General features: G+C 35.8%; 1 protein-coding gene across 13 annotated transcripts in view; it reads right to left on the bottom strand.

Moving 5' to 3' along the window:
* The window catches only part of NRG1 (neuregulin 1), a 983,723-nt gene that overhangs the window by 18,613 nt on the left and 951,347 nt on the right, over positions 1 to 13,763 (bottom strand). For 8 of the 13 annotated variants that reach the window (XM_069485241.1, XM_069485240.1, XM_069485243.1 and 5 more), the window contains one exon: positions 1,505 to 1,563. In XM_069485241.1, coding sequence (XP_069341342.1) covers positions 1,505 to 1,563 — 59 coding nt within the window. Of the gene's footprint in view, positions 1 to 1,015; positions 1,564 to 2,184; positions 2,253 to 13,763 lie in introns of those variants that run through there. The other 5 variants (XM_069485242.1, XM_069485249.1, XM_069485246.1 and 2 more) reach the window with 2 other exon arrangements.

The raw sequence follows: 13,763 nt of genomic DNA, 5'->3' as shown, positions 1-13,763 counted from the left end.
AGACAATGGCCTATGACAAAATCTTTGATATGTAGCCTATGTAAAATGTAAGTGCTCCTTCACTAAATAATTGACTGAATATTGTGGGCCTAATCTCCCCTAAGGCACTATAGAATTTCTTCTGTGAATTATAGAACCTTATTTTTTGCATGCATCAGAACAAGGATAAATCTGATTCTTTTAGGGTCCCTAAATCAGCAGCTTCTATCACTGCTCCTTATGTCATATAAATTTATATTGCAATGAGCTATGTGGAGTATTTTTCCAAGTGAGCAATTAACAAGCTTAATCAGTGGTTGACAAAGCCAGCCCACTGTCTGCTTTTGTAAATAAAGATTTAATGGAACACAACCATGCACATAAGTTTACGCATTGTCCATGGCTGCTTTCGTGCTAGGGGGCTGGGGCTGAACGGTTGGGACAGCAATAGTATCACCACAAACCCTAAAATATTTGCTATCTGCACCTTTATAGAAAAAACTGCCAACAATTTCACTGGAATAAATAACTATATGGAATCCATTTTAAATACAGTATTTTAAAAATTCCAGAATCAAGAGCTATAAACCCAGTTCACAATGGGACAAACACACAATTTATTTATCCATGCAATTATATACAACGTGAACTGGGTCTTTAGGGATAATGTTTCAAACTTCATGAAGCCACAGAAATCCATCAGAATTTCTCAGTTCTGCTTTAAAAAATATACATATCTTAGAGTTAAACTGCTATATTCCAAAATTATAAATATTTTAATAAATAAGTGACTATTTTCTTCTACAATTACCTTTGAAACTAACAGAAAGAAAAGGTCACATAGAGAAATGCTCACATAAATAAATGATTTGTTTAAATAGTCCTGAATTACTTATTCCCTAAGCAACACAAATAGAAGCTAGGATATTTCATTTGCTGTGAAATGTTTGTTTTTAACATTCCTACTCAGTGCTTTTTTTAAATATATATATATCTAAATACAAACTGTTTGGTTAATGAAGAGAAACATCTGAACTCCTTTTATCATGTTTATTTGTTGTAAATAACATATTCTGAACCCAAATTAACTTACCATCATTTCAAGTGCGTATTGGTTACAGCTTAGCAACATCCTTTTCAGGATGTCGTCATTGTGTAAAGAAGATGGAGTGTTCAAGTGGAATGCTTTTTATTTTATCAATAAAAGTGAGACTTTTCAATGCCTTTATTATCATTTCATTGCTGGAGGTCGACTAGCAATGGGTGGCACATTAGTCAGTAATCGATTCCAGAAACATCCGGAGCCTGACACACCTATTAGTATCTCAGAGCCAACTAGTCACGGACAGAGGAAGTGATACAATCGCGCTTGTTAATGTTGCATGCGACAGGCAGAGGCAGTCACTATGGGACCTGGTAAGACACATCTAGCGCTAGGTGGACCCGGGGGGAGATGCAGCGACAAGAAAGCGGCACCGACTGACATGCTCCTATTCAGGCAGAGACAGAAAGGGAGTGGACGTACTGTAGAAGCTGGCCATTACGTAGTTTTGGCAACGATCACCAGTAAACTCATTTGGGCACCTGAGAGAAGAAACAAAAAACAATGGTAGAAAAAACAGAGAAAAAGAGAAGAGGTGAATATATGCTAGAAAGAAGCTCCTTCAGTTTCATTTGATTGAACTTGGTGGGTTCACCCTCAGGAAACTGAATCTCTGTCCTAATCATTGGCTTTCAGACTCTTGGCATTTCGTTTCCTCCCTCCAAAAAAAAAAAAAAGGTTGAAAATTTGGACCAAATGCAGTTCTTAGGTTTACAAGACAGAAAGATCCCAGCATTTTAAGTGACTACTTTATTTCAAAGGGAGCCACTTAAAATGAAAGCTGACGTTTTATTCATCTCGGTTTTTGCACTGGATAGCTTTGGTCGCAAATGTTGGAAGGAAATATTTTTTTAATTGGTTTGCCTGCCATGACTGCCAACATCACGGGCCACGCGGACCAGTCACTCTTGTAAATGGAGGACTTTGGAATTCACATGGGGGGGGTCAGTAAGGTCACACCAAATGGGCTCATGCCTTGAGTGGTGTCAAGCCATAATTAGAACAAAGAGAATCAGTGACAACTGAGCTGTAAAAGCACCAAGTGGTAGTGATTGTTGCTGCAATTTGGGGGAGAAAGCGAATTTCAGATTATTTTAACATACTTTCTTGGTTTTGGACTTTCATGGGCACATTCTCAGTACATCTTGCTCCAGTGAATCCAGGTTGGCACCTAGAGGGCAAAAATGTGATAAGCAAAAAAATGCTAAAAGACACTGAACTTTCAGACTGGCAATTTTCCTCCTACGGAACATGGAGATTCCTAAAAATGACCTGGTACTGAACAATGTAAAGAAAAGAAAAGACGACACATTTAGACAATCATGTCCCGTGAAAACTGTGAGTTACAGACTTTTGTTGCTGTTGTTTGCTTCGGTCTTCAAATGATTAGTTAACTGAAATTTAACTGGAGTGAGATTGAAATGTCGAATAGGGGTGGCAAGGCCTGGTGGCCGTCACCTTCCCTTTGGCAAGACCACACCCATATCTGCCGCTGGTCAACGATTTTTACTATGTCAAAACAGTGGTTTTGATAAGAGCTTACATGGTTCCATCCCTATCTTTTATTATTAAATAATCTTGCCTTTTTTCTTTTATATACCCCCGATTCCGTACTTATTTCATAGGTATTTTATAAGTTACAAGTTAAATTGCCAAGCAGTGGAAGTCAAGTACTTTCATACTCTAGTGATTATTGACAAGAAAAACACACTCCCTGTTTTCTTTTAAAAAGATGTTACAAATTAACTCTCATTTTTAAATGTTGAAAGACAGAAGCAGATTTTTCTTAGAACAAATTTCACTTAATTGAGTTATCCTAGATCAAAGGCAAATATATGTTTAAATTTAGAACAGTTATTCTTCTATGGAAGTACTTAATCGGTGTAGTTTTGCATTTAAGGTAAAACTATTTTGAAATTGTATAAAATGTAAATTTTATTCACTCACATATGTTTACCTATCAAAATTACAGAATATTGGTATAGTATTGCTCTTAAGGTTATACAATGGGTCTGTGCTGAAATATGGAAGTTCTTTATAACTGCTCTTTTTGTTGCTGTTACTCCAGTAACCAAAGTATTTTAAATTGGGTCCATGTTATCCAATATCATGCTGTAATAAATAGGGCCACTGGAAGGTTCTAGGAAGCAAATATACTTACAGATGGAAAAATCTTTATTTGAATGCTCAACACCCACAGTCGTAATTATTATTAATAGTTCATCTATACAATAACCATCATGCAAAGCACCTAATATAATTTAGCACTGATAGCGCATACCTAGTGATTTTCATAAAACCCTTTCTTCTGCAGAGTAAATAAGAATAAACACTATCTTTTTGACATCTAAGGGATATGAATAAAATTATTCATATTTACTAATATAGGGGTGATTTCATTTCCCTTCAAGCCAAACGATAAAGTGATTTGGTATATATAATTCCCCTACTTCACGAAAATGGTGCAAAAGATAACATTCTAGCAGTTCCAGACTTTTTGCCTCATGAGTACTTGCATAAACTTACAGTATAATTACAAGGACTGACAATATCAATAAACTTACACAATAAACATCTTGTATTGACATAGCCCTTTTGAACTCTTCAAAGCACTTTTATATAAATGAACTGATTATTTTTATTTAGCATACTTTTGCTGCAGGGACTAGAGCAAGATCTATCTAGAGAAATGTGTGAATAAGAACTATAACCTATGAGGTTTGGGTCATTTCTCATAAAAATGTCATTCTACATGCTTCAATCAGAATGCCTTTGCAGACATATAAGAAAAAAAAATACACAGAAACTTTTTTCCATACAACTTATTTGAAAAAATAACTTCTGAAGTAAATGGGGTTTTTATTTGTTTCTGAACCAGGACTATAAATTCATATGGACATACCCTATAGTTAAAGTGGGCAATTCTCAGGATTAAGGATATATTCTATAATGATCATTTTTCATCTTACCTGTTTGCACTCTTGACAACAATTAAAATTCTCATATTGAGCACACAATAATGCACTTGTTTCATACAAAGAATGTGGTGTAAGATAGGTGAATACTCTTGTAAGTATGCATAAACACACACACCCCTCCACCTGAGGCAAGAAATGCCTTTATTTAAGGATCATGAAATTAACAAATAGCTAAAGGATCAAGAGTTCCTTAAAAGAGAAGGAAAGAATTTATAAGGAAATTGTCATTTAGTCATCTTATAACCAGTTGTTGAATCAGTGGCTACAACACAACTAGGTAAGGGAGTCAGAAATCTTATCCAATCAATTTTCTAATTATTATGAGCTTCTAACATGATGTTTCCTAGGAAGCGAGCATTATGGGATGTTGATTTATCTCCACCATAAGATCATACAGAACATCTGGTACACTAACACTAGAACAACTTAAGGTATGTAAATTGTGGTTTTTGGAATTATCAGCTATTTCTCAACCCGAACAATCCTTTTGCTAATATTTACCTTCACTGGGAAGATGAATTTTCTTCATGTTATTTCCTATTATTATTAAGCCCTATTATTACGCAGGACCAATAAATAGCATCAGCATCCCCTAGGAGCTGCTGTTACCAGAAAGGCAGAATCTCAGGCCCCAGTCTAGAACTACTGAATAAGAATCTTCATTTTAACAAGATAGCAGAGAGATGTGTAAGTGTATCAAAGTTCAAGACATAAAGGACCCTGAACTGGGAAGATGGGGGCTAAGGCCCTCTCTCCTGGCACTGAGTATCTTGTTGTTTGGACACAGACAGGCCATTGGGTTTACTGGAACTCATTTTCTACTGGGACTCATTTTCTGCAGTGACAAAATGAAGGGATTTAACCTAAGGGATTACCAAAGATCTCTTTTCCCACTAATGTTCTGGGAATCGATGCTCACCCTAACACATGGAATCACTGTTAGAAAACCCTGACATCATTTCTTCTGAATGTATTATCTGTTAGGGACAATAAAACTCAAAGACTTCTAAAAAGCACTTTTGACAAAATGGATTTTTAAGCCAATCGTAGAAGTAAAACAAATTGCAAATACCCAAGCCATTCAAGTGTTCGGCAACAAAAGGATGTAACCTTTGTAGACATTTACGTAGGTTGCCAAATGAGATGGAAGAAACGTGGAAATTGCCTGAGAGAGCATAAGCAGACTGCACACTGCACCGATTGTGCAGAGAACGCAAATGAAAACCCCACTGATCTATAAGCCCTGAAGAAGCTCTACAGAATTACTTCTAGCAGAATAGAGAGACTGACTTCTAACTTATTTCTGTTCTTAGCACTGCATGGTTAAGTATCCATCTATCACTTTCCTGGAAGATAAGAATATGGTAAATTTAATCCAATTTTGAACGATATGCTTTGGCATGAGTCTGAACAAATTTCAAGATTTTAATTCTCAGAAGAGTGTCAGGATTTGAATAATAATCAAGCACCTATTGTAGTTTCAAAATACCATTTGTTTTACTGACTGGATTAGAAGATGGAAATCAGGGTTTTAAAAATTTTCCTATTAGCATTTGCTCTTTTTTTTTTTTTTAAAGAGATGGGTATCTCGCTATGTTGCCTAGGCTGAACTTGAACTTGAACTTCTGCTCTCAGATGATCAGGTGATCCTTCTGCCTCGGCCTCCAGAAGTGCTGAGATTATAGGCATGAGCCACTGCACCCAGCTAGTACTTGCTCTTATCATGATAAGCAATCTTTGTTCAATATTTGCCTTAATGGCATGAAAATTCACAGTTTCATTGGAACTTAGGCATCGCTGCTTCCTGCCCTCAACCTCCCCCATCACCCACGTCCACGCTCTGGGTGAGGATTCTGTCTTTGGCTCTGGTATCACACCCTATCCTGACCTCTTTCACCGTACATACCTGTGTCGTCACAATTGGTCTGTGAGGACAGTGATCATATTTTGATCATTGTGTATCTTGAATGCTTAGCACAGTGCCTGCCTCATAAAAGCCTCTCCCAAAATGTCTGGGAAACTGAACCTAAGATGAGATCAGACCACAGCGTCTGCTAAAGAATGGTATCAAGAGAGACTTTCATACAGTCAACTGATTTGCCCAGCACAGGTCAATCTTGATCATCAGTCTGTTATTTTTGTAGTTTACGATAGACTCTCCTCTGTGGATTCCCAAATAATTTTTTTATAGGCGCTCCCATTATCCTTTTTGCAGATTCTCTTTATAAATAAAATCTTTTAATATCGTATTTGCAGTTCAGAGAAGATTCTATGATTCTTTGGCAATAAGAATCCTGTTATCTCAAATTTAAATCCTGTTACTAAAATACTAGTTCACTCAGAATTCAATAAAGCAGTACATTCTACTAACCAAGACACCTGCCCAGCACCAGTAAAATAAAAACTGTCGGTAAATAACCCTAATTCACTGTCAATATCTTGATATGTTTATGATATAATTAATCATAGATGCATGTATTTTGAAAATCAATTTAGTGCTTGGTGTGTTTTTGATATTCTAATTGTACTCTGTTTCCCATTTCTTGGTTGAGATTCTAGACATATTAAAAGATATTCACAGACCCCAGGAGACTTTGGTTATTTAGGGTCGGCTAATTTTATAAATACTTTATCATTATGGTCAATTTATAAACCATCCTTAGACATCCTTTCTCTTCCTTTCTTTATTTCTTTGCATCAAGCCTTCCCTTGATCAGGCAGGAGAAATGGGAAAAAAATCCATAGCCAATATTCACTCTCTCTTTACTCATCACTCTACAGAGAAACATTTGGACAATTTTTAAAATATCTTGTCTAAAAAAAGAAAAGTCTCTACTGTCTGTTCTTCCTGAATAGTAGTTGTGGTATTTCCTTCTGTACAGTATTTGAAATTATTTGATTGGTGTCTATGTCCACGAATATCAAATGGTAGAAATGTCAACATATGTGTATTGAGGAATATTGGTGGGTGTAGGTGTCAGACACCAAGGTCTTTGCTCTCACGCCGTGTAAACTCGAGGTGGCAGTGTCTACACCAGCTCCAAGAGTGCTGGTGTGTTTTCCTACAGTATCTTATTACAAACACTGACTTTTCTCACCTCTTAGCCTGCTAAGTAAGCGTTCTGGGCCAGAACTCGCCCACTCACTGGCTGAGTGTCTGTGTTGTAGATTATCCTTTCCCAAATGTATTGTTACTATTAGTCTGCATTTTTCCGAGATGGACCTCATTCTGTTATCTACCTGTAAGTGAAATTTCTTGAGGTTTGTATATGCTTTTCTAATTTGTGTTTTAGTGTTCTTTATAGCATCATCTGCAAAAGACATTTATTTCCTCGAGGGAATGCCCTCTTTAACATCATTAAAGAAAATATTAAATATAAAATGTCCCAGTAATGTTTCCTTCAGACCCAACCTATACCTCCCCAGCACCGTTCAGCTAGAATGTATCCTCCCTGGTCTTTAATGAGAATCGGGGGACTAGTTTTCAATCCATGAGATAACAGGATACACAGATTGGCCACTCTGGACTCCTGGGTAAATATTGAGAAAAAAACATCTAAGTTGTCTTAGCTTTCAAATGTTGTTTTTCAATGTGCAGGACATACAATCCCAATAATGAGGGTGGCAGTGTTTGTGAATTAATTCTGCCTCGTTTGAACCCTGGTGCCCTTACGAAAGCTCTGTTTGCACAGCTTGTTCTGAAAAGCTCATCTGCAGACTAAGACCCTTGCCAATGTTTACTCTACATGATGTATCCTTAAGTTGAGGGTCTAACAGTTTCATTGGATATGGGATCAATCCACATCCCATACATCTCCACGTCACTGTGACACAATGACATATTGACTGCTAATTTGCGGTCTAGTCTTCCTCTCTGGGGGTTGCCCTTTCCTGTCTCATCAAACAGCTTAGAGATCCAGAGAAGCTTTGGAGATCTATCTACTCACCAGCCTCAATCTACGATGAAACATTTAAATATTCACTTTCTACTTAAATCATTCAACATAAATATTTCAAAATTGTGGACTTTTTATTGTACTATAATTGACAATTTTTAATTGTATAAATTTATGGGGTAGAAAGTGATGTTATGATTTATGAATATAATGTTCAACAATTATAATAAATCAAGCTAGTTAACATATCCATCCACCATTCACAACAGCCAACTTATAGAATAAACTTAAGGGTCTATCAACAGATAATGGATAAAGAAAATATGGGGGGTGTGTGTGTGTGTGTGTGTGTGTGTGCATGTGTGTATTTTAAATGGACTATATGCATCGCAAGATGAGGACTGCACACAATTTTTTTTTTTCACAGAACCTCTGACTGTGGCTAGTTTAGGTTCCCCATTGTACAATCCCTTAGCTCCCAAAATACCCTTCACAGCACTTGGAACGCTGGTAATTCATAACTAAATTAATTAGTTGAGACATGATTGTTATTTGCAATAGCCTACAGCCTCCATGGGCTAGAGACCAGCAGGGTTTTGTTTACCACTTTAGCCTTGGCATGAGCACAGAACCCGTCTCATAGGAGCTCGGTAAACGTATGTGGCTACCCAGCTGATTTTATGAGAATAGAGGAAGTTAGCTATGCAGAACACTTAGTCAATTCCCCTGATTTTCCGCAAAACTGTGTCTAAATTGGTTCCTATAAAAACTAAATGATTTTCTTCAATCCACCTCGGTGAGTCAAGGTCAAGAAGAGTTAATAAATACCTAGTAAGAACACAACAGGATTCTAGATACATGAGGGGCACAAAAGACATAGAAGACACGGTTGTCTGAAGAGCTCGTTATCTATATTCACAAGATTCCCACCACTTTCTAGCACAAATGCTGTCGTCATCTGTTACATGTGACAGCATTCAAAAACTGAGAAGTGCCACAGGCCAGTGTGACACTGAGTCTGAACACAGGACTCTTCCAGGTACAGAATTAGCAGTGTGTTCCTATGGATCAGAAGTTTTAACTCAATATATACCCCTCTGATCTCTTCCAAATTTCCTTTCCTATAGTCTTGATGATGAGGCTGCAGGACACAACTATGAGTTTGTACCATCATCCCTTGTTTAATTATGTTAATCTAGCTACTAATAAATATTATAAATGTTATCATCACTATCACATTATGCCAATATTTTATAAAACTTCAACCTTCGCTAGTGTCTTCACTTTCTCTCCCCATCTTGGCTAGCCCCCAGATTTGTTTAGCCTGTATGGAAGTCTCGCTTCCGTAAACATCTGCTATGTCCCCAGTGCCACCCTCCTCATCTAGAAGTTACTATGACTCCCTATGAGCTATCACTATATCCAAAGCCCCCTGTCTGGCCTTCAGAAGTCATAAGGTGGCTCCACTGTCTAACTTAGCTTTTTTTGTTGTTGTTACTGTTCACTGATTTGTTTGTTTTACTTCCTAGAATGAAGCCACTGGTCTGAGCATGCATGCCACTGTGCTTCACAGAAAGAATTCCTGCAACCTCAATGCCTGCCTAGTATACAGGAAAGACTCCATACATGATGGTTATATTTATAAAGTTTGCTCTAACTTATTCCAGTCTTTTCCTCCCCTCCTTTAAATTCTCATTATCGTAACAATCAGCATTGTACCATTTGGAATATATTCACTCACTGATTTAATATTTTATTGATTTCATTTTCTTAAACAGACTTAAGTTCTCAGAGACCAGAGATCATGCCTTGTGTTTTCTCTGGGTGTGCAAAAAATGCACAGCATGTAGCTTGTTCTATAAACAAGTTGAATTCAATTTATTATAATATGTTTGTTGTGACTTTACCTCCTATAGTTGTATGTTTTTCATAACTGTCTCTAATAATGTCTAATAACTATGGGCCTACATGGTTTCATAAACATTAATGATACCAAATAACCCAAGTCCATGTTTAAAAGCACCTCCCATGTTTCCAAGTTTTGTTTGCTTGTGTTTTGTTTTTGCATTATAAGGAAGCTAGTGATCAGAGCAGACATCAAACGATTGGCCAAATGAAAAGATATAAAGCTAGCCGGTGGCCCCACGAAACCAAATAAAACTGTAAGTCTTAAATAAAATGAAGAATTAGGGATTAAACATAATAGCACAGTCTGTTAAAACAGGTGTATGTATTTTTCCAGTGTCTACAGAGAGAATGTAATACTACCATTTACTTTTTATTATAAGGGAAAAAAAAATCTTGCTTCACCAGAGTTAAAAGTACTTTAGCAGAAATGAACTCATTTAATTTCACTGACTCCCTGGGAAGAAATTTGGAGAACATATTAACTTCATGTTATATATAAGATATTGTCCAGAGAGTTGACAATATCAATATATCATCATGGCTCATGATGAAGCCACATCTGTCCACTGGACAACACACTGGATTTATAAACACAGTCTGATTTAAAATAATTTTCAGACGAAAAAAATCACATCATCATCTTCCAAAATACTTCTCCACTTAATCTGTTTGGAAGAACAGATTATAAGAACAAAGGAGGAAAGCAAAGAGGAAAATCTGGATAATTTCATGTTCAAATTATCTTGTTTCTTTGAACCACATGACTACATAGAGCATCAGAGGGTAAAAAAAAAAATGGAATGATTCTTTTCTCATCTTTATATAATCTGGAATAGTAACTATTTTTTTCCACAGGATAAATTTTAAATTACTGTAGAAAGAAGAGAAACATAAAAGATGAGAACCATTGCTGAAATTCCCACACAGTCCCCAGGGGGGAAGTCCAAGTAACCAGCAAACCTCTCCTTGGAGAAGTTTTTAACTGTTAATATGGTTAATCCATTTGGAACACCTTGTTCTAAGTAGGGAGACAAAAGAGAGTTGCTGTAAAATCTTCTACTTCAACTCCCAAGAAGACAACAGTGGATTAGGTGACCAGGGAGACTACTTGGAAACTTCCATGCTTGTGGTGTCTCTGAGTCATGTCTTTAGTCAGGGATAAAGCTGATTGTGAATGATGTGGCTCATGCTTCAGTAATGTGTAGCTCTAGACAGATGGGCCATATGGAAACTATGACCTGGCTTCATAGACAGGGCCATGGTGAGCCAATGCAGCATTTTTATGTTTTCTGTTTCTGTTCAAGTGGTCTAGCGAACAATATATTATAAGACAAAGTATATTATGTGCCTTTGCTTAAATTCTGAGTAGTGATTATTTTTAATGCTATAGATGTTTTTAAAAACAGGACTTTCTTGCTTGCTTGCTTTCTCTCTTTGGAAAAACACACTTTCATTTAACAAAAAAAGGCCTGAAATATTTTGCATGTTAAATATACTCCAATTCTTCCCCCAGGGTTCTGGTTTGCTTTGATGCATCCATAAAATCATGGTCCAAAAAGGGGGGGGGCAGTTTTCAAAATCGTAGATGTCAAAGATTTTCTCTCCAACAAGATCCAGTAATACTTTATAACACTTTCCTAAAAGATTCCAATTACAAAAAAAAAAAATTCAATTTTCTGAGAAATAGCAGGCAAGCAGGATCAACCAGACAATTATCTCGGGGGATGCAGAATGTTCATTCATGGTTTGCTGCTTTAATAATTATTACAAGACTAACAAACATTCTGCTTCAAGATTAAAAATATATAGCAAGTATTTTTTTCTGGATTGCACTTAAAAGATTTAATAAAAAACTGTATGAGTGAAAAAAAATTACAGTTGTTGGCATAACACCAAAATGGAACAAATGAATAGCACTTACGCAATTGCATGTTTTGTATAGGACGTGGGAGGGCTACAGAAGAGCTGAAATTAATATGTACAAAATAACCACCCTGGTTCCTTAGAGGTATGCAGAAACTATCATATGTACTCACTCAGCTTGTAAATCTTTGCAAAGGCTATGATGAAAAATGATCATATTTCATTATTATAATTAAAATATAGTGGTCTCAGATGCTTTTCTGCAGAAGTAAAAATATGAGACATAGATAATATGGGTACGATTATTTTAAAAGGGGAAGTTTTTAAGAAATTATCATTGAAATGTTTTTTCCAAGGAGATTTATTAAAACACAATTACATCGTATGCCTAAGATTAGGAAAGAATAACCAGGTTTCCTCATATAATAAATGAACCTCATATATTATAGATTATGATACTCAGCTTCTGTTATTTTCTGTTTTGATCAGAAAAAAATCTTATGAGAAACCATAAAATTGGTATGTCTCAATTTGCTGTGATAAATATGGGGGTGTCGTATTCACAGGAAGTCAGCAGAACCAAACACTAAAACTGACAGATTTTATTCTGCTATAGACATATAGATTTGAATATTTTAGTGATCAAAAAGTGAATGTCTAAGATTAATTTTTAAACAATCAACAGTCACATGAGATAATTCAGATCTGAAAGGAATCATTTTTTTCTACATATTATTTCATCTTTATCTTGCTTTAAAATTTTTATAAGACTTTTCTCCCTATAATTTCACTTTGGCTTACAATTATCACCTATCTACATGAAGATGTCATTGAGATTAGAATTCTACTTTTCTGCACCAGGTCTTTGATTCACTCTAACAGACGATATTTACTTTTATAAATTGTCTACATTGGTAATATCAGCTGCACAACCACCAAAACTTGTCTTCTCTTGGTGCTGTATCTACTCTTTTAAAAGAACTGCTTTAAAGGGCAAGAAAGGCAGTTCTGGAAGGTACTTATTTACAGCCATGAGTTCCATGAGACACACTACAGAGAAACCCAATCTACCATAGCTCAGGGAGCAATGAAACATTTCCTACAAAATGGCATTTTTGTTTGGTGTTATGTTTTTAAAACATGTCTTTTTAGATACACTTCATTTCTTATGAGTATAATTAAGGTTTTCTTAGAACTGGCACATAAATATTTGTATATTTATTTATATCATGTAAAAGGGAAATGGCCTTGTTAACTATTTCTTGGGTCTTTTTCATTTTGCTAATTGCTCTTTTTATTAGCTCACCTGCCTAACAGACTTGCTTTTCCTCATCAAGATGTAAGTCACATGCTAATATTCTACAGCACAAGGCAATTTTTATGACAAAATGGTTTTTTTCCTTTAGGACAAGCATTGCTACTTTAGAAAAATGTACTCCTACTGCATGTTTCCAATTGTGGACTCCCTGCAAAATTTGCTAGATGTTCTCTACATTTTTAAAGGCATTCCCTTTCAAATACCTTGTTTTTGGGACACAACTATTGGTGAACAGCAAAATAAATGCATATTTTTCATCATTTCAATAGGACATTAAATATCTTTTTACTCATATTAAATTGTGAGTCCATATATCATATATAGAATAAATATCAATAGTAAACTTAAAATGCATAACCCAGTAAACATGTGCTTTTTCATGAGCCCTATTAATTTAACTGCAAGGTTTAAATATTTAATGTACTGATAATATTACTATCTTATGCTGCTTGTCGAGAGAGAATAAATTTGATACTTCTTAATAGTGCACCAACTCCTTCAGGTCATGGGAAAGAAAGTGCTATTCTAGATACATCTATAGACAACAATAGTACATGAAAGAACACTGCCTTCTACACACAATGGTGCCACACACACAAAATACATTTCCAAATACATGCAATTTACTTTTTTTTCCACTAGCAATATCAACCTACAGTCCATGATAAAAAAACAATTACGAAACAATAAGATAACCCCAATGTAACAGATATATGTCA

This window comes from Eulemur rufifrons, chromosome 12 (genome assembly GCF_041146395.1).
Source record: "Eulemur rufifrons isolate Redbay chromosome 12, OSU_ERuf_1, whole genome shotgun sequence".
Lineage (NCBI taxonomy): Eukaryota > Metazoa > Chordata > Mammalia > Primates > Lemuridae > Eulemur > Eulemur rufifrons.
This window is presented reverse-complemented; position numbering and strand designations above follow the sequence as displayed.